This window comes from Protopterus annectens, chromosome 11.part0, assembly GCF_019279795.1.
Source record: "Protopterus annectens isolate FY-2018-M chromosome 11.part0, PAN1.0, whole genome shotgun sequence".
In the NCBI taxonomy this organism is placed as follows: Eukaryota; Metazoa; Chordata; order Ceratodontiformes; family Protopteridae; genus Protopterus; species Protopterus annectens.
This window is the reverse complement of record NC_056745.1, coordinates 548,012,712-548,036,989: the sequence shown is the minus strand read 5'-3', so window position 1 is coordinate 548,036,989 and position 24,278 is coordinate 548,012,712. Positions and strand designations below refer to the sequence as shown.

Below are 24,278 nucleotides of genomic sequence, written 5' to 3'. Positions count from 1 at the left end.
CATCAAGGCGGGGTCTGGGATTGTTTTGTATACAAGACAGAGGTCACCTCTGAGGAGTCTGTATGAAACTAAGTAGAGGGACAGGGATTTTAGCCTATCTGTGTAGGGTAGATGTTTGAGGCCATAGATTCTCCTGGTGAGGAACCTCCGTGGTCTCTCCAGCTGTTGCATGTGCTTTGTTAGCTACATGCCGAAGGGGGCATTGTACTCAATAACTGGCCTTATAAGGGAAGAATACAGGGATGTTATGACCTCCTTCTTCCTGGATGAGATACCCTTACTTATGAGATGGGCTATGTAGAAAGCTTTCTGTACAAAGGAAGCAACATGGTGGTCAAAAGTCAGGTTGCTATCAACATGGGTGCCCAAACCTCTCACATTTGCTTGCGTGCTTACAATGTTGTTATTAATCTGATAATATGTGGGGACATCACTCTCTGCAAAGGGGATGATGATGCATTTTTTGGCATTCAGCTTGAGGCCGAGTTCCTGTTTCTGACACCAGTCATTTGTTTGGATGAAACCCTCTTGGAGGACATCTACATCACTTGGGGAATTGATGACGGTGCCCAGCTTGCAGTCATCTGCAACTTGGTCAGCCAAAGCCCACCAGTTTTGGCCTGCACCTCAGAGAAGTATATCCCAAATTACAGAGGCCCTAACACCAATCCCTGGGGTAAGTCACTCATTATGTGTCTACTGCTTGAGCAGGCTTTCCCTATTTTGATTAGGTGAGTTCTATCAGTGAGCCAGTTTGCTACCCATCTGGTAACATATGGATTGATGCCTAGTTGAGAGAGTTTATCTATTATGCCCAGGTCAAAGTAGGCAGTGTGCTACCATCTTCCGAAGAAACAGTGCCTTATCCAAGAAACAGTATAAAATCTGTAGGATTTAATTAACTGTATTGCAAAAATCTACTACATAAGGTCATTTAATTTTGCTTCTCTAAAACGGCCAAATAAGATGTGTGCCTTCTTCCTTTAAGCTATTGGTGTCACTATAATGTTGGTCATGTGGTGTTATCTTCCATATAATGGACAGCTTCAAAAGTCTTGTGTGATTAGGTAGTGAAGATGATTTCTCAAAAGTTTTAAAAATCAACATATGTGGTCTAGGTTCTAAAGTGAAAAGGAATGTTTTCAAAAAATGTCTTAAGATAAAATCAATGCGACATAGCTTTTGTACAAGAATTAAAGATCAGCTGGAAACATAAACAGAGTTTAAGTAACATTTTAGGAGGCTTTATTTTAATGAGTTTACCTCACTTTCCAGGAGAGAGTTGTACCTTTTATTCATCCAAGATTAGATTGGTTGTATCAAGACTTTGTCAAGACCAAGATGGGAAGTAGGTTCTTGATAAACTAAAGACCCCAGAAGGTCTGATAATATTAGGTTTAATTTATGGCCTCAGTAATGATGAATCAGCATTTTATGCTAAAGTTTTTGCCACCTTTAAGCAGTTTAGTCAAGTCCAAATTCCTACCATAATTGGGGAGGATTTCAATGTAATGTTGAATTAATTGGAGAACTATAACACACACACAAAGCAGGGAGGCATATCCAATATCCAAAGGCTCCTTCTAGATAGAATAAGGGTGTTGGGACCAACAGATATTTGGAACCTTAAACATATTGATGATCCTGGCTGTACATATTCTACCCCTTCCTGGAAGAACAGAAGTCAAATAGACTAACTTTTGAAATCTTCAGGCTTAGTGGGGATGTTGAAGATAGAGCATTATTCCCTATTGCCCTTCTCTCATCATTATGGGGTAATCATTTCATTAAAATGGGCCTGGCATAACTCATCAAAAGCCACCTATGGAGGTTAGACTCTCCTAGATTTACTTATCCTGCTACCAGGGCTTTATAAAGGATGAGGTTTGAACATATTTATCTTATATTCCACCAGCATCTACGCCAATATTTAAATGGTGGGAGTCATTCAAGCTAAATCATAAGGATATGTGCTCAGAAACTAAAGCTGGATTTTAGGTGTTAAGGGCAACCACATTCAGAAGCTAGACCTTCAAGTTCAGGAGGCTTACACTAGATTGAAAACATGCAGATTTACTAATAAACAGGCAACCGTGCACTATAAACCCTTGAAAAGGAGTTTAAATGTGAGTCTAACTGAAAGGACAAATTTATATTTAAGATGAGCTGCTCAGACTTGGGCTAACTTAGATACGCCAGGTAAGGTCTTAATATTTAGAATGAAGCAGAGAAGGGAGAAGACCAGGATAAGTTGCATGAAAAAATAGAACTGGGGAAGTGCTAACAGACCCAACTGCTATTGATAAAGAATTCGCCAGCTTCTTCTCTACCTTATATACCCCACCCCCTAGTGAATAATTTGTCACCTAATCACCCTCTAGACTTTTTCCTTCAGTCTAATTGGAGAAGCATTTTCTCAACTTTCTGCCACACAACATTTAGACTTAGAAAGGGCAATCACCTTACAGAAAATTGTGGCTTCCCTTCAAAACCCCCCTGTTGGGAAAGCACAAGACCCAGATGATCTCACACTTGATCTCTACGAGTTGATAAAACCTTACTTTCTAACAATAATGGTAATCTTTTATGATCATATTAAAGATTCAGTGCAAATGTCTGGCTCTATACATGACTCAAGAATAATAGTACCCCCTAAACCTGGCAAAACCCCCAAATTAGTAAGTAACTAAAAGCCCGTCTCATTGATTAATGTTGTTGTATCTTTCGGCTTTTCCCTGTTAGGGGTCGCCACAGTGGAACTCTGGTCTGCTAATGATTGGCAGTAGATTTTTACGTACCGACTTGCCAGGCCTGGTGCACAACTTTCAACGAAGGTACGCCCATTCACGCATGTCTCCACACAGAAGACGCTTTAGCTGAGAATCAAACAGGACAATGTCTTACTGTGAGGTGACAACGCTACCGCAGCACCACCACTGCCAACACTAAAAATATATCCTAGAATTCTAGCAGACAGACTTAATAACCTCCTTCATCTTCTGATTCATCCCACTCCAGCAGGTGTTGTGAAATGGAGGTCTAGTCCTTCAGCTTCTGATTTATCCCACTCCAGCAGGCATTGTGAAATGGAGGTCTAGTCCTTCAGCTTCTGATTCATCCCACTCCAGCAGGCATTGTGAAATGGTGGTCTCACACAGATCATTTTCATGCCCTGCTTCTTTACTTGCAGGCATACAGGAGGATTGGCCAACTGGCAGGAGCAGTTTTAGTGGATTTTGAAAAAACCTTCAGTAGTACAGGTTGGGGCTACCTTTGGTTTGGCCTTGCCCCATCTTTATCAAGATTATCAAGTTGCTATACCATTATCACTTTGCTAGTGTGTTAACAGCCCAATTGATCTCATCTCAACTCAGGCTCAGAAGAGGCGCCAGACAGGGTTGCCCCTTTTCTCCCCACTTTTTCTTATTGGTGACAGAACCATTATCTATTATGATCAGAGATAGTAACAACTTTCATAGATGGGATCTCATGGGAGGTTTGAATATTTGTTTTTGTAAATGACTGCCTTCTTTTAACAGAAGACCCGAAGAAAGGTCTCCCATCTCTATTACATAAATTGTCTGCATTCCACTCATACTCTGCTACTCTGACCTAAAATTTAATATGAGCAAAAATGCAATGTATTTGACTAATCAGCTGAACAGAGACCTCGAGAGGGAGACGAGGTCCTTCCCAGCTAGGTGGTGTAACTACTCTCCATGGTATCTGGGCCTGCTGCTGAGTAATGATTATTGGAAAACCATCATCAATCTCCTTTTTTCCCATTTTCTACATGGAATTGGGGTGTTGTGTCAACTGTCACCATCTTTCGTGATTCAACACCACTCTCCTACCTTCTTCAACAGTCATGCCTGACTGTTGCAGATCTTCTCTCACAGAATCCATCCATCTCTTTGCTGGATGCCCTCATTTCCTCTTGCCTTCTTTCTGCCTATTGAAAATCTTCTTCACTAGATGTTTTCTGCTTTTCTGCACAGGCTTCTGCTCTGATGTACTCATTTCTTTGTCTGTCCCACAGTTTGCATCCTATAACCCATCTCAGGCACTTCACCTTCATCATGTGTAGCTTCCACACCTGCTCTGCATTTACTTCCCAGCTTTCTGTACCATACAGCAGTACTGGTCACACCATTGTTTTGAGCAACTTACTTTTCAGCTTATTTGGCTTTCTTCTGTTATACACTATCCCTGCCACACTGTGCCAGCTGGTTACAGCCCTTCTGATTCTAGTTTTGACCTCTTTATTCAAACTTCCCTTCTCCTCCACCTCCCCTCCCAGACACCTGAAGCTGTTAACCTGTTCCACTATTTTCCCTTCCATCTGAATACAGTTTCATCTGATTCTCCCTATTTGCTGCCATTACGACTGTTTCAGCTGTACTCAATTTCATCCAATGTTCCTTCAGTTTTGCATTCCATTCTCCTTCTGTGGAAAATGGTCAGCACAAACTTGAAAACACTCTGGGACATGCTGTTCCTCTCAATCCACTCTTGAATGAAATTTAAGTTATCATGGTGGGGCAACTTTTTAGCTTTACATATGGTTTTCTATCCAAAGCTTTTCCATATACTTAGGCACATAAACATTCCTCAACAAGTAAATGGCTCAGTAAAACTGACACCATGAATCAGTTTGTATAGGATGGAAAGTAGTATGGCATCCCAAATTATGAAGATAGAGAGGCAGAGGTCTCACAGATGTCTGCTGCATGGTGGATGTGCTGGTCTTCCATAAATACCTGGACCCTTTACTTGCCCCTCCCCACAGTGGGTGGACCTCAAAGTGATAGCACCTGTCACAGAGCTGTGGTAAGTCATGTCAAAAGCCTCCTGAATCACTGGTATAGCTGGCCCCCACTTACTACATAACCCATAAAGCCCTTATAAATGTTATTTGTTTTTTTTTTCAAACTTAATCACCTGGTACTCAGTTGCCCAGTTTTGAGGAAACCCTTGTCTAAAGGCAGAACATATTGAGGATTATAACTGGGTTGTCAATCATAACTGGCTTATGTATTTGAGACATTGATGGCAACAAATTCACCTCGAGAGTGAAGCTCAAGAGGTGAATCCTGGCATCCATGTGGAGAACACATAATAAAGGTTATGACTGGAGACCTAATCATACTTCTTTGTAGTGCATGATGCTTTACCTGCTCAATGTACTACTCATTACAGAAAAAAAATCAGTAAGTGTTTTGCTGCCTTTCAAAGACATAAAGCACATAGCATGCACTGTCAGAAAGTCAGCCAAACATTTTGTTTTACATTAAGGAAAGTCAGGGGCAAATTACTGGCACAGATAGCAAGCAGAATAAAATCTGTTTTTAATTCTGCCATTGTTGTTTTCTGGTCAGTGCAGTCATGCTTTACTGCCAAGTTTGATACCCAATCTCAACATGTGAAGCAGGACTGTTTAACACTTCAGAAGCGCTTAACTGCTCTGTCTTTTCTGTAATATTGGAGTGTAATCACAGCACCCCCATGCACTACAAAATGATTCTTTGGAAATCCTGGGCAACTAAAGGCCTCAATAGGGTTGGCTAACTACTTATTGGATGACGTTTTGTGCAAGCCTTGCCTTGTTACATTTGCTCATTTATGCAAGCCTTGCCTTTTGCTTATTTATGCAAGCCTTGCCTTGTTACATTTGTTCATTTATGCAAGCCTTGCCTTGTTACATTTGTTCATTTATGTAAGCCTTGCCTTGTTACATTTGCTCATTTATGCAAGCCTTGCCTTGTTACATTTGCTCATTTATGCAAGCCTTGCCTTTTGCTTATTTATGCAAGCCTTGCCTTGTTACATTTGTTCATTTATGCAAGCCTTGCCTTGTTACATTTGCTCATTTATGTAAGCCTTGCCTTGTTACATTTGCTCATTTATGCAAGCCTTGCCTTGTTACATTTGCTCATTTATGCAAGCCTTGCCTTGTTACATTTGCTCATTTACAAGTCAGGTACAACCACCCTAACAACCACTTCTGAAAACACTGCTTTTATTTACTCATCGTAGACGTGGCCTAAGGGACAGTTAACCACCATCATTCAGGTGCTCATGTATTTTCGTGGGATCAAATGTATCTTTTCAGTTATCAAAACTGAACAAGTGTAACTTCTCTTTTATAAACAGGGGCTGGATAGATCAAAAAAGCAACTCTGACTCACATTTCACTCTTTTCTGAAGGTGCCCCTAACACAAACTCTTGTGCACATTACAACATTCTCCCAAGCTTATCACAAAAACAAGGCTTTTGACACACCATTTGTAATTGATATATGAAGGGTACTTTAGTGCAGCACAACTGGCAGAAAAAGAATATGGTAATTCAGCGTTGTGTCTGCTATGTCCTGAAAAGCTAATTAATTAGTCCCACATATTTTATAGATGTGTCCCGGTACATAATATATTGAGACAGAGTTAAACTGCTAGATAAAATTTGGGGTCGCATAACACCCTTGTCTCCTTCAATTAGGACTGTAGGCATTTTTCCAGACAATGACAGGCTCATATCCTCCCATTGGCTTTGGCTTCTTCATCTTTCATTAACAAGATTGTATATAGCTATAGAATGGAAAACCCCATTGTTGCTTTCCCCTCTCAAACTTCACAGGTTCATAAAAGATGCTCCAATCTCCAAAATCTTGAAGGCCATTGGGGTTTCTACTCTATCTGATTCAGCTTGTTCAAGAAGCATCATTGCCTTGATCTCCCAAAGCTATGGGATAGCACTTTACAAGCTCTGTCCTCCTCTTCAGACTAAGTTGTAATCTTTAAGTTAGCAGTCAAGTACAGTGGGATTTCTCACAAGGCTGTAACCTGGTTTTCCTAGTTAGGATTGTATCCGGTTGTTGCCTTGTGTAGGTATTTGTTGGACAATGCTTAGAATCAGCCATCAGTTTTACTTATGTCATTCAGTTTTATTTTCCTGCCAACAAACTAAACCATAATGTATGTCTATTATTGTTACTTGTTATTGCTCACTGTTACAGGAATGTTATTACTCAGCTTCTGTTTTTCCTATGTACAGCTCATGTGTAATGAGGGGGTATTATGAACATTTTGTGAAGGGGTATATCAGGCTTGAAAACAGTGTGTTTTTCAAAATAGGACCACTGGAGAGGTCTGCCTTCAAGATGAACTTTCCCCACAACGCAGAAGGCTGCTGAAAAGTATTGTAAAGCATAGGACTATATTAACATGACATTCAAACAATGTTGAATAACAACATTCAAATTATGTCCATCTCCTCACCATAAGCCTAGAATGGTATAAGTTGCTTTCTTGCTTTTAAATGGCAGCAATGTAATTCATATAAATACTGTTACATGTTCCTTCACAAGCTAACAGTATATAATGATGAAATGTTCAATTGACTGCAATTTATCTGAACAGACTCATAAAAATAATTGTGTACTAATCCATGTGGCAATATCATATAAATAAATGGTACAGCATATATATTCTGTTATCATTCTTTAGAAACAAATGGCCCAGTACCTCACAAAAATTGTTCTAATTTATTTATTTAGTAATTGGCACTTGATTACCAGGAAAGTCCGACTGGGTAGGAGCCCATTTTTAATGGATGCCTGGGGAGAAAAGCTCCAAAGTATTACAAAACATTTTAAGAATGATAATTTACAGTCTTTAAACTTGAATCCTGTTACAAGATTGCTAGGTTTGCTACTGAGATCTCATATCAAACCCATCACTGTGTTTCTCTGAAACAACTAAACTAGCTGGAGCTGCCTCAACTACTTCAACTCAATCAATTATCACTGGCTCACAAACTATACTACCACCCTGATAAAGCCCCTGCACTCCAGAATATAATACTACCTTATTCCACAGCTAGACCCCTAAGATCTAGTACTAAAAACCACCCAGATGTCATCAAACATAACAATGATGCTGGAAAATCTCTCTTCAGCTACTCTGTTTCTAAAGCCTGAAATTCCCTGCCTACCCACCTGACCTCCATTAGCTGCACTATACAATTTAGAAAACTCCTCAAATCACACTTTATGAATAACTGGTTATGCTATTGTGCCTCCCCAGGTTAACACTTACTTAACAAAATACTCTCCAGCTATAACCTCACACCCACACACTATGAGTGCATCCTACTATGTATCATATTGATAGTACTGATATGACTTTAGGGGGCTTAACTTTAATTTAAAGCCACCTGAATGAGATTTACAAGCTCCTTGATATGTCTAATGCTAAAGTAAAGTGTTAGTACATTTAGGGGGAGTAGTCCTGAGATATGAGGCTGACATTTGGAAGTGCTTCCATTCTGCTACTCCTCTGGCCTAGTGGTTAGTGACATGCTTTTATGCGTGCAGACTACAGGGTTTAATCTCTGACTTCAGTGAAAACAGGTTGATTTCTTTTTTGCCCAGATGCCTTTTTCCTCTCTTCCCCTGTCCATTAGCTACATCGTTTTACAGTTGCAATTTTACCATTGTCTGTAGAGCACATGACTTTGTACAAAAAGGCCTACTGAGCTCCTTGCACATTACAGCAACACACTAGCAGAATGCAATGCCTTGCCAGAGTACAGTTGCAAGATAGGAAAGTCATACTCTAGGGAGGACTAAGATGAGGGAGACACTATAGATGACTGCCAGAAACAAGAGAGTGGGTGAGACTGCTGGTCCTTGTTTACATTCACTGTCTTGATATCTGTACTCTCTTCCTCATCCTTGCCTTCTTCTTCTTGGACACTATTTGCCTGACTGCCTAGCAATGTCTCATGTTCTAAAGTATATTATCTCCATCACTCTCAAGACATTGATCAATAAAGAAAAGTGAATCTCTCAAGACTTTCCAAGCTGCCATGACGAGTCAAACAGAACACAGAGTACTAGCCACTATACGATCATAGCAAACTATCTTGAGAGGAGTGGTCTGGCTTTCTGTGCCATTGCTTCTGAGGTGTAGAAAAGCCTCCTCATCCTTGAAACAGCATGTAAAGGTGCATCTTAACTGATTTTTAATACACGTATTTAAACATCTTTGATGCAATTCCACTCATTCTGTGTATGGTCCATATCGTTTTATTGCCTGCCTCAGTTCTTTGGGCTACCAATGATCCTGAATATGAAAAGGGGATAGCCCATGGTAAATTGCATCAGCCAAAGTGGGCATGTATTCAAAAATCTGAGCGGGTTTCATCCTTGAATGCTCTCCTTTGAATGGTGGTGGCACTTTGCTAAATCACTCCTCACAATGGACAGGTATTTATCCAGGCTATAGACACCAGAGACTGTGAAGTGTAACTAGGAGAAGCCCTCTCATTTCCCCTCTTAAAGGGACAATCCCAGCCTTTAAAATTCTTGTCCAAGCTATAGCTGAACAAAGTAATGCCCACTTGACTGTGTCACTGAAATTCCCACCCAGGGTGTCAGTTTACTTGTAAACATCCTGCACATTTTTAGCTCCAATCCTGTTTTGGCTCCCAGTCTCAAATGTGCTTTAGTTTTATGTTCCTATCACGCTGCTCTTGGATTTACGATTTTCTGCATTCTACCTCACATTGTCTCTTCACAGGTAATAATTTTACAACTTGTCAACATGCGAAGTTTATCTATTTTCTTTTTTGTTAACTTTCTTTTTTTATTAATTATTTATGTGCCCATGTTTGCCTCTGTAAAATTCACAACATACAGTTTCATTAATAATTGCTGAATAGTGTCCTGATGTTTGCAATGTGCTCAGTAGTTTCACCGGTACCTCTGAACTGCACAGACTTTATCAGAATGTCCACATTTTTGCCTAATATTTCCGGTCCATGCATAAAAATGGGAAGTTTTTCAGCAAATTACTGGAGAAACATTAAGGACTGAAGTTAGACAGTATTGCCAGAGATTTTCATTTCCGACTTCATACTAGTCATTAACTTATTGCTAATGCGCAACCTATAATTCTAACAAGTTACTAAGCTTGTAAGAGCAGTATTTTAAAAAAGTCCCTATTGCTATATATGGCTTTGTCCAGATTTCTTGCTCTAAGAAGTTAATAGGTATGCTCCCAACCTTGAAGTCAGATGCTAAATCCAAGCTTGCACTCATTTCCCTTTGCAGCTACTTTAACGGACTTTTGAAACACAAACGAAAATCTGTCACTATTTATGGTCTGTTGCATCCCCCTGACCACCACCAGAACCTCAGACTTTGACCTGACTTCTTGCTCTAACAGCAAAAGTGGCACCACCTGCCATTTCACACACGACTGTTTTGCTGTACTGCAAGATCGGAGCACTTGGCTATATGTGCAAACTAATCCCCTTTGGGATATCACTGAAAATTAGGTCAGATATTTCTTTAGTGTTTATCAGCTGCTCCAGCCAGTACAATGCATTTTACAACAATCGTTTATTGTGGATTGTTTCCATAGTAACCAGAATGAATGATCGTTCTATAAGGCAAACTTTTACCGGCAGGAGAAGTTGGTAAGCACTTACCAGTGAAACATCCATCAATGGAGTCTAAAGGAGACTTAAGTTATTTTTTTTAATTGCTTGCTTACTTTGCCACGGATGCCCTGCAAAATCTTGCCCCCAACACTGCAATTGGATGTATGCAACCAGGATCAATCAGGCTGTGCCAGAATAAACCTATCGGTTTAGTAAAAGGCAGACAGCCTGCATTGCCAGTATTGCGAGTCATACATTTGATTACGTGTTTTTAGTTTATGTGCTGATCTATTGCTAACAACATGCAGTTACAGTAAGTGCAAGCTAAAAGGCTATGGTTCAGCTTTTTACAGTGAATTCCGTATTTTTCAGGCATACACCTCAACTAAACAGACGTTTGCTCAATGTCCAGATTTTTGAGTGATATTACAGGACTGTTCTTAAAAAAAAAAGTTAGATTTACTGGAAATTAGTGGCAAATCATTACGGACAGCAGTTAGCCAATAATCATTGAGATATGATGTTAGAAAAATATATATTAATGTGTGTATTAGTAATATGCTTAGTGCATTTAGAGCTTGAAAAGGGTTAACACATTTATTTTATTTCATACTGCATAAATTTGTACAAACTGCAGATGCTTTCTGACCTTGTATTGTTAGCTAAAATCTTGTTTGTGCCTTGGAAATTTACTGAGAAGCAGATGATTCCTGCTTATGTTAGGAAAATAATGAATAGAACAATACTACTTGTATGAAGCTTAGACAAGAAGTTCCGTTTGTGCTGCGAGAAAATACACAGCTGTAGAAGCTATAGATAATTAGGACAAAGCCTGTTTGAAAATATGAACTGCAACCAGCATTTGCTTGTATCTGAGTTAGAAGAGTACCTTGAAATGTAACACTGTACAATAGAAGCCTGTAAATGAATTAGTGCCCACCAAGGCCAGGTTGTTTTTCTCAAAAGTTTCTCACAAATCTAGTCATGTCAGCAGAAAATCTGAGTGGCATCTGCTGTAGAACAATACTGAAAGTTGTGTTTGATTATGTCAGCCATAGAAGGCCATGTCTTGTAAAACAGTATAAGAATAAGCATACTTCCTGTTAGTAGTTAGACAAATCCTTGTATTGCATGTTTTTGTCTCCTTGCAGGAAGTAATTAAATATGCCTTAACTGAACCTTATGTGTATTGGTCTTTGAAGTTTTTTCCTTTGACATATGACTTTCCAACTACTTACCTGTCAGTGCATTGTTGCTAATGCAAAACCTAGAATTCAAACAACTTGCTAAGCTTGTAAGACCAATATTTTAGAAAGTCCCTATTTTTAGATATGGCTTTGACTGGACTTCTTGCTCTAAGAGGCTCAGATGAGCTGATAAGCAGGAACAACCTATAATAAATTATACAGTCAAACCAGCGTACTGCCAGAACACGAACCAAAAATAGTTCCAAGTAAAAAAAATTGTTCTCAAATATAACCAAATGACATCAACGACTCAAAAGTACACGAAGAACTTTATTTATTCAATCACAGTAAGCGCTTTCACTTCGGAGCTTCATCAGACCACAATACCAACTGCAAATGCATGCAAACTTAAATACACTTAGCAATTAATCGAAACTAAACTATCAATTAATCATTTAATTAATTAACAGCATTAAAACAGATGGACCTGTGGAACACATTCTAGAATTGGCTGAAACAACCTTTCCATATTAAGTTAACACCAAGGTGAATACGCCTAAATAGTATATTTACAATGAACTCATTCAAATGACTAAAACACACTCAAATGTCAAAAAACTAAAACCTAACTAAAAAACTAACCACTACAAAACTAAAATATACACCATAATGACTTTCTCTAGACTAAAAAACTTGTCTAAGTACATAGACACATATAAATAAATAAATAAATACATATGTGTAAACATATGTATAATTTATATGGGAGCTAATAAAAAACCTAAATGTAGTGACATACATGTATATATATAATAATAAAACAAATATTAGTGTGTATATACATATATATGTACTAAAAAAATTTTATGTACTAAAAATTTTTTATTGAAAATTCTCTAAAAAGAGAACTGTTTATATATATATATCTCATTTACATAGCCTCCTTCTCTTCAATGCTGGTTTAACGGATGACCTCTCGTTTAAACCAAGCCCTCTATCTGCAATAAGCAAAAAGATCCAGCGCATCTCTCTGTACTCCGTGTAATTCCGGATGTCTCCTTCTCTAATACTCGGAATGATAGCTTCTATAACCTTAAAGGTAAAAGTATGTGCGGGTCCTGAGCCCATAACATGTTTGGACAATGCATTGTTTGATGAACCCCTCCTGATATTATGCAGATGTTCCCTGACCCTATCACGTAATGGTCTGTTGGTATTACCTACATAAAAAGCCCTGCAGCACCCACATTCTGCTAAATAAACCACATGTTGAGTGGAGCAATTATATACTCCCCTGAAATGAAACTGTTTTTCCAAATCTGGATGAAGGAAAACATCTGACATGTTGATTTGATTACAATAATTACAGGAAGAACACGGTTCAGTATGACCAAATGGCACATAACCAGTGCCTGCATAACTGTTGCACAAAATCCTCTTCAGGTTCCTATGATTCTTGAACCTGAACTTAGGAGTATGTCCTACTATCTGTCCTATCTCTTCATCAACCCATAAAATCAGCCAGTGTTGTTTAAACAAATAAGTAATCTGTCCTATGTCACTAGTATAATATAAGGTACCCTAATAGTATTCGACATAGGGCAGACTTCATTCATTGAACCAGGACTGACGGGTCCAAAATATGGTCTTGCTCTGGTATCCCTTAACTCAACCAAATCGACCCATTCCTTGTCCAACTCTGCCTGGGTATGCCCTCTTTCTAATAATTTCTGTTGCAACAAGCTTAATTCTGATTCAAAACCTTGCATGGAGGCATTCATTCTTGAGGCCCGCATTCCTTGTCCTCTAACGAGGTTCTTAAAAATATAGCCCGGATGCATACTTGTTCTAAATAGAAAAGCATTCCTGTGACAGGTCTTTCGAAAGACCCCTGTGTTAATCATGCCTCGACCTATCTTCTCAATAAATATGTCCAAATAATCAATGGAGTGATGTGAAAACTGATAAGTGAACTTCAAACAATGCAGAAGACCATTCATCAACTCACAAAATGTGATGAACTCATAACTTGATCCTCGCCATAGAAGGAATAGGTTGTCGACAAAACGCCTGTAAAAAAGAACGTGGTTCTTAAATTCAATGAGTGGAAAAAGAAACTCTTCCTCCCACTGGGCATGAAACATATTGGCATGGCTATTAGCACAAGATGTGCCCATAGCTACGCCATAAGTTTATAAAATCAATATTTAAAATCTGTCCTTATTATTTGGCATTGTCCAAAATACCTCTCAACTGTACAGATTTTCACAGAATGCCCAGATTTTTGCCTCATATTTTTGGTGTACTTCTCATAAAATTGTTATTTTCTGGCAAATCAGTGGCAGATTATTGAGGTTTGACGTCAGAAAATAATGAGAGACAGTTGAGTTTCAGACTTCATACCCTTCAGAAAATACATGCTAATGCAAAACCTGTATTGTTATCTACTTTCTACGTTTGTAAGAGCAGTACGTCTGTGTCCCTAGTTTTGGGCCTTTGTCCCCCCATTATCTTTGGCTTTGTCCAGACTTCTTGCTCTACGAGCTTGAGAGGTATGGGATCTCTCTCTCTCTCTCTCTCTCTCTCTCTCTCTCTCTCTCTCTCTCTCTCTCTCTCAGTTTCTTTGACTTTTATTTTACACTCGCTAAACAGCAAAAGCACTGCTTAGTGAGTGCAAAATAACGGCTCGATCAATCTCACTGCTCACTCTCTCTCTCTCTCATACACAAACAGTCTCTTCTTCTTTCACGTACACATATTCTGCTTTCATGCACACATTCACTCACACATGCAGACATATAAACACACCCATACACACATTCACTTTTTTGTTTCACTCCATGCCTGGCAACCCAGTACGAAATAATCCATGGCTCGGCTGTTGGGACCTCCGCTATACAGTAGTGGGTTCTGAAAGGGATACTTGCTGCAACTTTAGCAACTTTGTTAAACCATTGTTCAAGCTTTGATTTTTGTGATGCCTGAAGATTAGTAAGGATAGAGCACCATAAAGAAGTGTGGGGAGGAGATAAATAGAGACACGTGTAGCTTTACTTGTGTCGGTGAGTCAGTTTTTTGGCTCTACAAAGGATCCCTAGTTTTTGACAATTTGTTTCATGCAATTTTGTATATGCAGGTCGAATTTACATACATACATAAAAATATTTCAAGTGCAGGCATTAATGCCCTCCTAGCTTGCCAAAATATCAAATAATAATAAGTGTCCAGGTTGTTCTTAAAGATATCTAAACTAGTACTTGCTTTAATGTAATTTGGCAGTCTGCTCCATGCATCAGCTACTCTAACAGAGAACCAATTAGTACACTTCTCATTCCTATAGAAACTTCTACATAGGTTGTCTGATGATTCTCTAGCATTTTTTGATAACCCCAAACATTCCCAGCAGTAGTAGTCTCTAAATGCCCTATGTACCTGAATAAGATCTCTTCTTAGACATCTGTAAGAGACACTGTACAAGATCAGATATTTTAGTCTTTCATAATAACTTAAATTTTCACATACATGGATGGCCTTGGTATATTTCTGCTGTACTCTTTCCAGTTTACTCATGCTTGTTTTCTTATAGGGTTTCCATATTGTTGTTCGATACTCAAGTTTAGGTCTTATGTGACTAACAAAGAATGACTTCATCATTTTTCATTTCCTAGATTTTATAAATCTTTTTATACAACCTACAGTTCTGTAACTAACCAATTGGTTGATACGAGTAGAAAAACGCATAGCTGAATCTACCCATATAACCAGGTCATTAAATGAGTCTATAGTTTCAATCAGTGTGTGCTGTATTAAATATTCACCTTTCAATTCATGTCTCCCAAAACTCATATGCTTAGTTTTTGGTGTATTTATCAGCATATTATTCTCATGTGCCCAAATGATCAATTTAATTTGATTTAATGGTCAAGTTAATTTTGCAGACATGCCTTATCTGTAACACATGTAATCAGTTTACCCAATTTCACGTCATCTGCATATAGACTACCTCAGATGAAAAAGTTAGTTCTGAAATATACAATCTAAACAAGTAAGGGCCTAGGACAGAGCCCTGTGGGACACCCTGACTGTAACCAAGGATTTCACCTGTCCAGTTGCTGTATGATATTTGCCATGTCCTATTTGTAAGCCATGTAGCTACCCATCTTATCAAGAGTACATCAATACCCAGTTGTACTAATTAATTGATCAGTGTTTTGTGTATGACCCTGTCAAATGCTGAAGTTAAAGCTATATAAATTATATCACAACACAATTTTTCATTCATAGCTGTTATTATATTGTTATAAAACATCATATTACAGGTGATAATAGATCTATTATTTTCAACATATGGATGCTGACATATGGTTTCAAGTGCCAACCTATCCAATTCTGGCAATAACTTATCCAATATTACCTTCTCCATTATTTTTCCACAACATGAAAGCAGACTTAGGGATCTATATGACTCGGGGGTTGTCCTACTCTCCTTTCCCTTAAAGACAGGTTTAATAAGCGCATGTCTCCAATATTGAGGAATCTCCCCATATTTATATGACCTAGTGAATAATAGATATAATGGTACCATAAGTTCTTGCTGATGTGTTCTCAGGTCATTGTTACTAATTCTATCTCCTCCCTGTGCTTTGTTTGAATCCAGTTTGTGCAGTTCTTTTTCAATATAATCAAATTTCATTCCAGTACCTGAGGTTACCTGGATGTCACTAGGAAAACCTATCATCCCTTTTGTGGAGCCAATCTGTTTTGCATAAGATTTTGTAAATATATCTATAATCTGTTGTGTCTGAGAATAAAGTTTAGAGTCTGCACACATTTTATCAATTTGTATGTATTTACTCCTTCCACATCTTATGTATCTATAAAAAGGTTTGCTATTATGCTCAATATCTTTATATACATTTTCTTCAAATTTTTCTTGATCTTATCTCACACTATACTTAATCTGTTTGTGCAGCTTGTTTACGTCAGTTTTCAAAATTGTAGTTCACCCTCTCTTCCATTTCTTATTTTTTTTTCTCTCACCTTAATTATGCTCAATAACTTTATATAAATTTTCTTTACATTTTTTTTTTATCTTGTCTCACGCTATGCTTAATCTGTTTGTCCAGCTTGTTTACTTCAGTTTTCAAAGTTGTAGTTCAACCTCTCTTCCATTTCTTATATTTTTTGTCTCTCACCTTAATCAGGTATCTTGTTCTTATGGAATATATCCCCTTGATGTTATATGTCTAGATCCTAATGTTAAACATTTTTTTTTTGATTTTTTGCACATAAACAAATTTTCTTTCAAAACTTTTCACATCCCATCTGCCATTTTTCCACTGAACACCTCACTCCAGTTAGTTTTACATAGCGACAGTTTTGCTTCCATACAATGTGCAATTAACCTTCTGTGCATTGGTTTAGATTTCAGTTTGACAGAATTATCTAGCAACAAATTGACCTTTACAACCCCTTGATCACTGCACATCAACGGTGGTAAAACTTGACTTGAAGTAACAGTAATGTCTTTAGGAACACAAACAAAGTCTAGTATGTTCCTTCCCCTGGTAGCTTTTTTTTTTATAATCTGAAGCAATTGTTATTCCTGAATATATGTTGTGAATAATTTCCTTACTAACACTGTTGAATCAATATTATTCCAGTCTGTTTCTGGTAAATGTACATCCCCAGCTAATATTATTCTTCCCTCCTGTGTTTCATGTAAGAAATGTATGAATTCCTCTAGGTCATCTGCACTTGACTTTGGTGGCCTGTACACTCCAACAATTGTTATATGTTCCAAGGTTGTCTTTATTGTCACAGTTACACAGTCTATAGTATTGGTGTTATCCCTGAACAAGTAACAAACGCAGGTCTCATAACTATCTTTAATCCTTATCATAACACCTCCACCTGATTTTTGTTAGAACGTCTGTTACAGTAAAAATATTTATACCCTGACAGAACTGGTTTCCAGTCATTGTTCTTTAACCATGTTTCACAAACAATAACAACATTAATCATGTGGGAATGTAGCAAATTTTTCAGTTAAAAAAAATATATTATTAATGCTCCTAGCATTAACAATAATCAGAGATGCATCAAATGTTGCTATCTGTGAATTGTTACATTTTTGACCTGGCAAAAAATCCTGCCTAGTGTTTGCCAAATATTGCAAAATATCTGCTGCAAAAATTCTCTTTCCTAATCTTGACATATGCACATCATCCTGTCTGAACACATGTGTGCCCAAAATTAGGGTTGCATGCACTACACATTTCCATTTTTTAAAACAGGACATTTTTCCAGGTAGGTATTTACCCAAAAAACATTTTATTCACAGTGACCTGACTATCCTTTCTATAGGTGATTTGTGAAAAATATATCCTAACACCAGTGCAAGTTATACTATCTAAGAGGGCTGTCAGTTCCCTACTAACAATCAGAGAATCCTTGTGGATGGCATCATTTGTACCGACATGAATAAAGACGGATCCGTACTTCCTTACATTAAGGTATTCCAGGGCTTGTTTCACATTTTCTGTTTTTGTTCCTGACAAGCATAACACTATTCAATGTTCATTAGCTTGTCTGCACATATAAGTATCAGTTCCTCTAATAATCAAATCACCAATTACAAGAATATCTTTGCTGGCCAGCTCTGAAGAATCTTCAGCTTCTGATACATTAATATCTGCTCCATCAGTTGTTACAAAGGATAGATCTTCCTCACCATTAGTCTTATTAATCCCACTGTTTTCATTGTGTATTAAATTCTTATCCAGCTGGTATTATAAATCCACAGCTTGAGTCATGTAGTCAACATCTGTCTTTCTTTTCCTTCTTCTTACAATAATGTTCTTCAATCCTTCCACGTTCAGGTTTGATTTCTGCCCCTTGCCTCTTTTTTCTACATTCTCTTTTGGAAAAATGATGCCTTTTTCTGTAGACTAAAGGTTTTCTGATAGAAAAATACCATCATCCCATGTAACCTGTGTGTTACATAACAAAGTGGTGTTCTTTTTACTACGTATTCTCTTTCCTTTACAGTCGTCAGTTTATTTTTCTTCCTTGTTATTTGTTGTGAACTTCTTCCTTTCTTTCTTTTTCTATTTCATTCTAAACAATCTGGATCCTCAGACTGCTGAGTACTTGCATCCAGAAAATCCAACATTGTCTTGTTTCATCATAGGGGTTGAATGATCTTTGCAGACAATAGATTCATCATTTCCAAAATGTGTTCTATTTGTTCTTTGCCTAACATTATTTACCTCACCAGTCCAGTCATTAATATATAAAACAACAGTTCTGCAAGCCGTGCCCATTGCACAAGTGAAATCATCATCAAGTCTAGATTTACTTCTAACAATGGTAAACAAATCATCCAACTTTTTGTACGAGGAATACTGATCAGCAGTGTTATCAGCTGTTACATTTAAATATGCATAGCATTTATTACACCGTCCAAGATATTTGTGCATTAGCAAATCATTAGTTGCATACTCATTTAAGGAATCCATATTCAGCTTCAAACTAATAAAATATTGTAAAAACGTCTTCCTCCTGTTCTTGATAAAGTAGATGTGATTTTTAAAGGATACCACATATTTTCTGAATAGGCTGTCTGAATGGTTCAAGAATTATCCAGGTAATGATTTTCTTTCTGTGACCATGGATGTTGTGTCATTGTTTACCTCTATTTCTAATACAAATGGTATTGAGAATGTTAGACTTTTCCTTAATGAGCACTCTAATTATAATGCTGATTCTATCTATCTGGCATGTGCTCTTTTGTATATTGTTATTAAACATAATACATTTTCGTTTGCTGGAAAGTTTTTTATTCAACAAACTGATTAATACAAATATAAGTAAAACTGGGGCATTTCCATGCAAGGGTTGCAGTGTGTTTAAATATATTAAAACTGATAACCAGTTTATGCATCTTGATACTACACATATATTTTATTGTAACATCTATGCTAATTTAGTATACTTGGCCGTATGCGACATTTGCCAATCATTTTATGTTGGCAAGATGAATTATTGTTTGAGAGATCATATTAGAGAGCATCTGTATTCTGTTAACAAATGTGATAGTAAAAATGCATTATCCAAACATGTTATGCATGCATGAAATGACCATAGCTTTAAAATTATGGTTTTGGAGTTAAGTAAAATCCAATTTAAGATGGGGTGATATAAAGACATGTACGGAGTGTACTGAAATTAAATGGATCACAATTCTACAAGCAACTAGAGTAAAGGGTTAAATTAATTCATACCGATTAAACCTGTGCTGAAGTCACGTGAATTAAGATGATAGCATTTATGTAAAGGCTTAATTGTGTTTAGATCTGATGAAACACCCTGTGTCTGTGTGAAAGCGCTTATTTTTTATTTATCTTTATTATTTTTATTTTTGTTTGCATTAAAGTTTCTTTTTAGATACACCAACTGCTTGGCCGGTTTTACATTTTTGAAAATATTGTAAAAGAAAAAAATCATCAAAATTAGTTACCACAGAATTCAATGAGAATTTAAATCAACTTCTATGACAAAAATAATCACATGAGCAATATACAACTAGACACTAAAGAAAGTACAGTAAAGTTGTTCTGATCATACAAGTTCTGCAAGCCAGCCAAAAAGCTATGATTCCTTTATGTCACTCACGATCGTTCGCTGTCACATTTCTTTTTAACAGTAAAGATCAATAAATCACAAACCAAGGTAGGATTGTTAAAATATGCTCAGGATTTTCCTCTCTGCAATCAGTGTGAATTTATAGCTGTCTAGGCCCCTTGGGGTGGCTAGAACTTGCCTGTCTATAACCTATCCCTTCCTAACAACCAACAATGAAATTTAGGGTAAAACAACAAAATATGAATCAAAATAAATCTTGTTAACAAGTTATCCCTTCCTACCTACAAACAGTGAAAAATAGTGATAAATAAAATTTCAATTACCAGTCAGCTCCACAGTAAATCACAAACAGGGTAGGATTGTTTAGATATGCTCATCAAATTTAAGATTACCATCTACTATCATCCCTAATAATTTGCTATGAGAAGTGACTTCAATGGCTGCATTATCAAGAGATAGGATTTTAAATTTACTTATAATGAATGCAGGGCTACAGCCAAAAATATTGGATTGTGCACTATACTGCCAAAATTTTACCACATTACACACACACAAACATATATGCTTGGTTTGTCTACAACCCATGTCCCATACAAATAATCTCTTAAATTGAGTAGTTAATAATCTATCAAACACATACAATTTTGAAGTCATTTCTTTCTTTGCTCATCTATCTGTAGCCTTTCATGATACCTCTCAACCTCTTAGAGCAAAAACATGGACAAAGCCTAAAATGATGGGGGGACAAATAGGGACAGACTTTAAATATTGCTCTTACAAACATAAAAAGTTGATAGAATAATAGGTTTTGCATTAGCATGAATTTTCTGAAGGATGTAGAGTCTTCATAGGTTCATAGGTTGGTACTAGGCTATCGGCCCTAAGGCCTATGCAAGCCTAGCCATAACAATTCCCTGGAAATTTTTTCACACAGTATTTACTTCTCTGGGCCCCTGTCTAGCAGGGCGACTGACATGATCCCCGGGGTGAATTTCCTATCTCCCATCCAATCATCAAGGTTCCTTTTAAAGAGGGCTAGTGAGGTGCTCTTCTTGACATGTATGGGCAGTCTGCTCCAGTGTAGTTAAACTCAAACATTTCTTATTATTTAATTACTTCAATCCTCAGCTATTTGCCAAAAAGGTACAGATATTAGGAGGGACACACCAAAAATATGAGGCAAAAGAATGGGCATTCTGCGAAAATCTATACAGTTGAGATGTTATGTGTTCTACCACATGTGATCTGTCTGATCCCTAAAGCTGTACAAACCTATTATTTACATTATTTTACATTATTTTACTATTATTTTATCGATTTTGATTTGCATGTATTTAATGGGAAGCTCCATCTGGGCTAGATCTAATTTTTAATGGAGAAAAAGCTCCAGGAAACAGAAAAGTTTAAAATGATTAAAACTTTTGTTTTTTCAGTGAACAATCAACTTACAGAATCTAAAGACTCATTTACAATCCTTGCTGTGAAATTACACACATTAAGCAACAAAGAACAAGTCATCCCTGTCTGTCTACCTATCTGATATTTACAACATTTATGCAGACTAAGCAATCACACTATAACATTTAAAGATGTAGGCATGTAGTGGTCTTGTGAAATACTATACTCCTAATCCTCCAACTTGTTCATCATGGGTTATATGGTTTATACAGTTTATGCCTGGCTACATCTTTACAAATATCTCTTAACAGTACTGTCTGTGTCACTTAAAACTGTGAAAGTACAGAAAATATACATCAGGTATGCACTGCAGGTATGCCGTCCTTCACAGCAAGAAAGCTTCAGAAAGAAATAGCTTTGGCAGCTCCCTCAAAAAAAAATTTTTTTTTTCTAAGAACTCCTAGCACATGTTTTATTACTTGTACAAATTTCAGTTTCTAACCTTCTAAAAGTTGTCATGGAAGCAATGGGTAAACTGTTTGCTGAAACCTTTGTCGTTCTTGAGAGACTGACTGCAGATACACCAATAAGCTTGTCAATCAGCTGCTTGAAAACCAGCACCATGACCTAACTTTGTACTATCTAAATTTGACTTAATATAAGTAATCTGTAAATACACTTCAAAATACTACTGAAAATAGTTACCTCATCACTGGTTACGAAATACTACAACTAGCACTGCCCTACAAATGAAGCTCATTACCAATTACATATAAGTTAGGGAAAATAAAGAGATATGCCCAGTTATAGCCTTTGCTTCCTTTATTCTAAGAAAGTAGACCGTCTTAAAGTAAAGGTGCTCCATGCCTCCCTCTTTTAAATATGCAAGTGAATGTAACTACAGGGTCAGATCTATGAAGAACCCCTTTTGACAGTGTACATTTGCTTTCCACTGGGTTATGCAATTCACAAAGTATCAGTAACTATGCAAACAAAATATGGAATTTTGTTTTCTCAATCACTTTTATCTGTTACAGATGGCAATGTTACGGTCTGTGCCATGCGCATACCCTCTCTGCATACTACTGTTATGTTTTTTTTTTGGTAATGTACTTTCTCTCTCAGAGGCTGTTTTTCTTTATACCTCATATAGATAAACAACATAAACTTTACAGAGATTTTTTTCACTATCGTACACTGTCTAATCAAATACATCATAGCTAGTGAAGAAAGCTAAAGATCTTATTCTGGAAGGCTGACAGGTACCAGATAGATTCACATTGATTCATTGTTTGCTGCATACAGTTTAAAAAGTCTGGGAATTAATTGTATGATTAATTATTCTATTGTCCATGACTGCAGTCACCTCCCAGTCAGTCTCATTCTATCCATAATTCTGGCCCAGCACAGACTCATAAAGTATTAATTCTGTCACTGTTTAACATATGACCTCCAAAACAAACCGCACTGGTGTGACCAATTTTGAGTTACTAATTAGTTCCTAAGTGACTAAACCTAGGAGGAGTACAGAAATATAAACAAGCTGCAGAATAAAAGCACCCCCTCACCCAGCATCAAAGAATGTGTATTCTTTTTATTCCTACTTTTTTTTAATTCAGATTGCAATATCATGGTAAGAATAAAACAATATTCAATGCATTTGTTAAAAAAAACAGAAGTAAATGCTGCATCTGAAACTACTGCTATGCTTTATCTGACAATGGCAGTATTGCAGAAACAAGAGAGAGACATGGTCACTTTAAAAATTAAGTAACTGGCCTAAGGCTACAGCATAACAGTGAAACAATCCTGCCTGCAAGGGTTAATACTGGATGCATGGACTGCACGACCAGGCGTATAACGCATGCTAGACACAACACATAATAAAACAGGAAATCACACAAAATTCTGCTTACTGTGCATATGTTCTGAAGCATAATAATACACATCCTCGTAGCCTTCATGATAGTCTTCCTCTGGACAGTACTTTTTGCCTTTCCTTCTCCTGGAACGCCTTATTTGCTTGACAAAACCCCAAAAGCGATCCATCCCTGTACTAAAACCAGACAGATTCAGCCCAGTCTACCTTTTGTCAGTGTGCATGCCACCAGCTACCTTTCACAAAAAGCAGTTTGAACATGGGAGAACAATAAAAAGAGATGAAGGCATGTCTGTACCCTTCAACCTGCCTCACAGACACAACAGAAACTGTTTCAGGAATGTATACACAACACTTCGTCCTTCAGCAGCATGATACAACAAACTTGAACATGGATAAATGCCATTTTGTGCAACAGTAAAATGGTGCAGTTCAGCCCTGAATTAGACAGCCACTAACTGAAAGAGGAGCAAAGTTCAAAAGAGCTGTGTGTCAGAGAAGAAATCCTAGCATTGTGAATTTGCTATCCTTGGTCTCTCACTTATTCCACTAAGGAGGGGGTGGGGATACATGTCTTCAGTGGACCGCACCATGCACAAAGGAAAAGCAAGCATTCTAGGACAGCAGTTTCAACATGTTTACATCATTACTCTAATGTGCAGCTTGCATACTTTTTTACCCTTTCTTGTTAATGCTGCAAAGCCGCTACTGTACTCATTTATAC

The 24,278-nt window shown here is 37.3% G+C and overlaps 1 protein-coding gene across 1 annotated transcript in view; it reads right to left on the bottom strand.

The window, feature by feature from the left end:
* Nucleotides 1-24,061, bottom strand: part of GRIP1 (glutamate receptor interacting protein 1) — a 2,220,015-nt gene extending 2,195,954 nt beyond the window's left edge. The window contains exon 1 of the mRNA XM_044088060.1: nucleotides 23,592-24,061. Within this exon, the coding sequence (XP_043943995.1) occupies nucleotides 23,592-23,724 (133 nt within the window). The 5' untranslated portion in view covers nucleotides 23,725-24,061. The remainder of the gene's footprint in view (nucleotides 1-23,591) is intronic.
* Nucleotides 24,062-24,278: the final 217 nt, after the last annotated feature.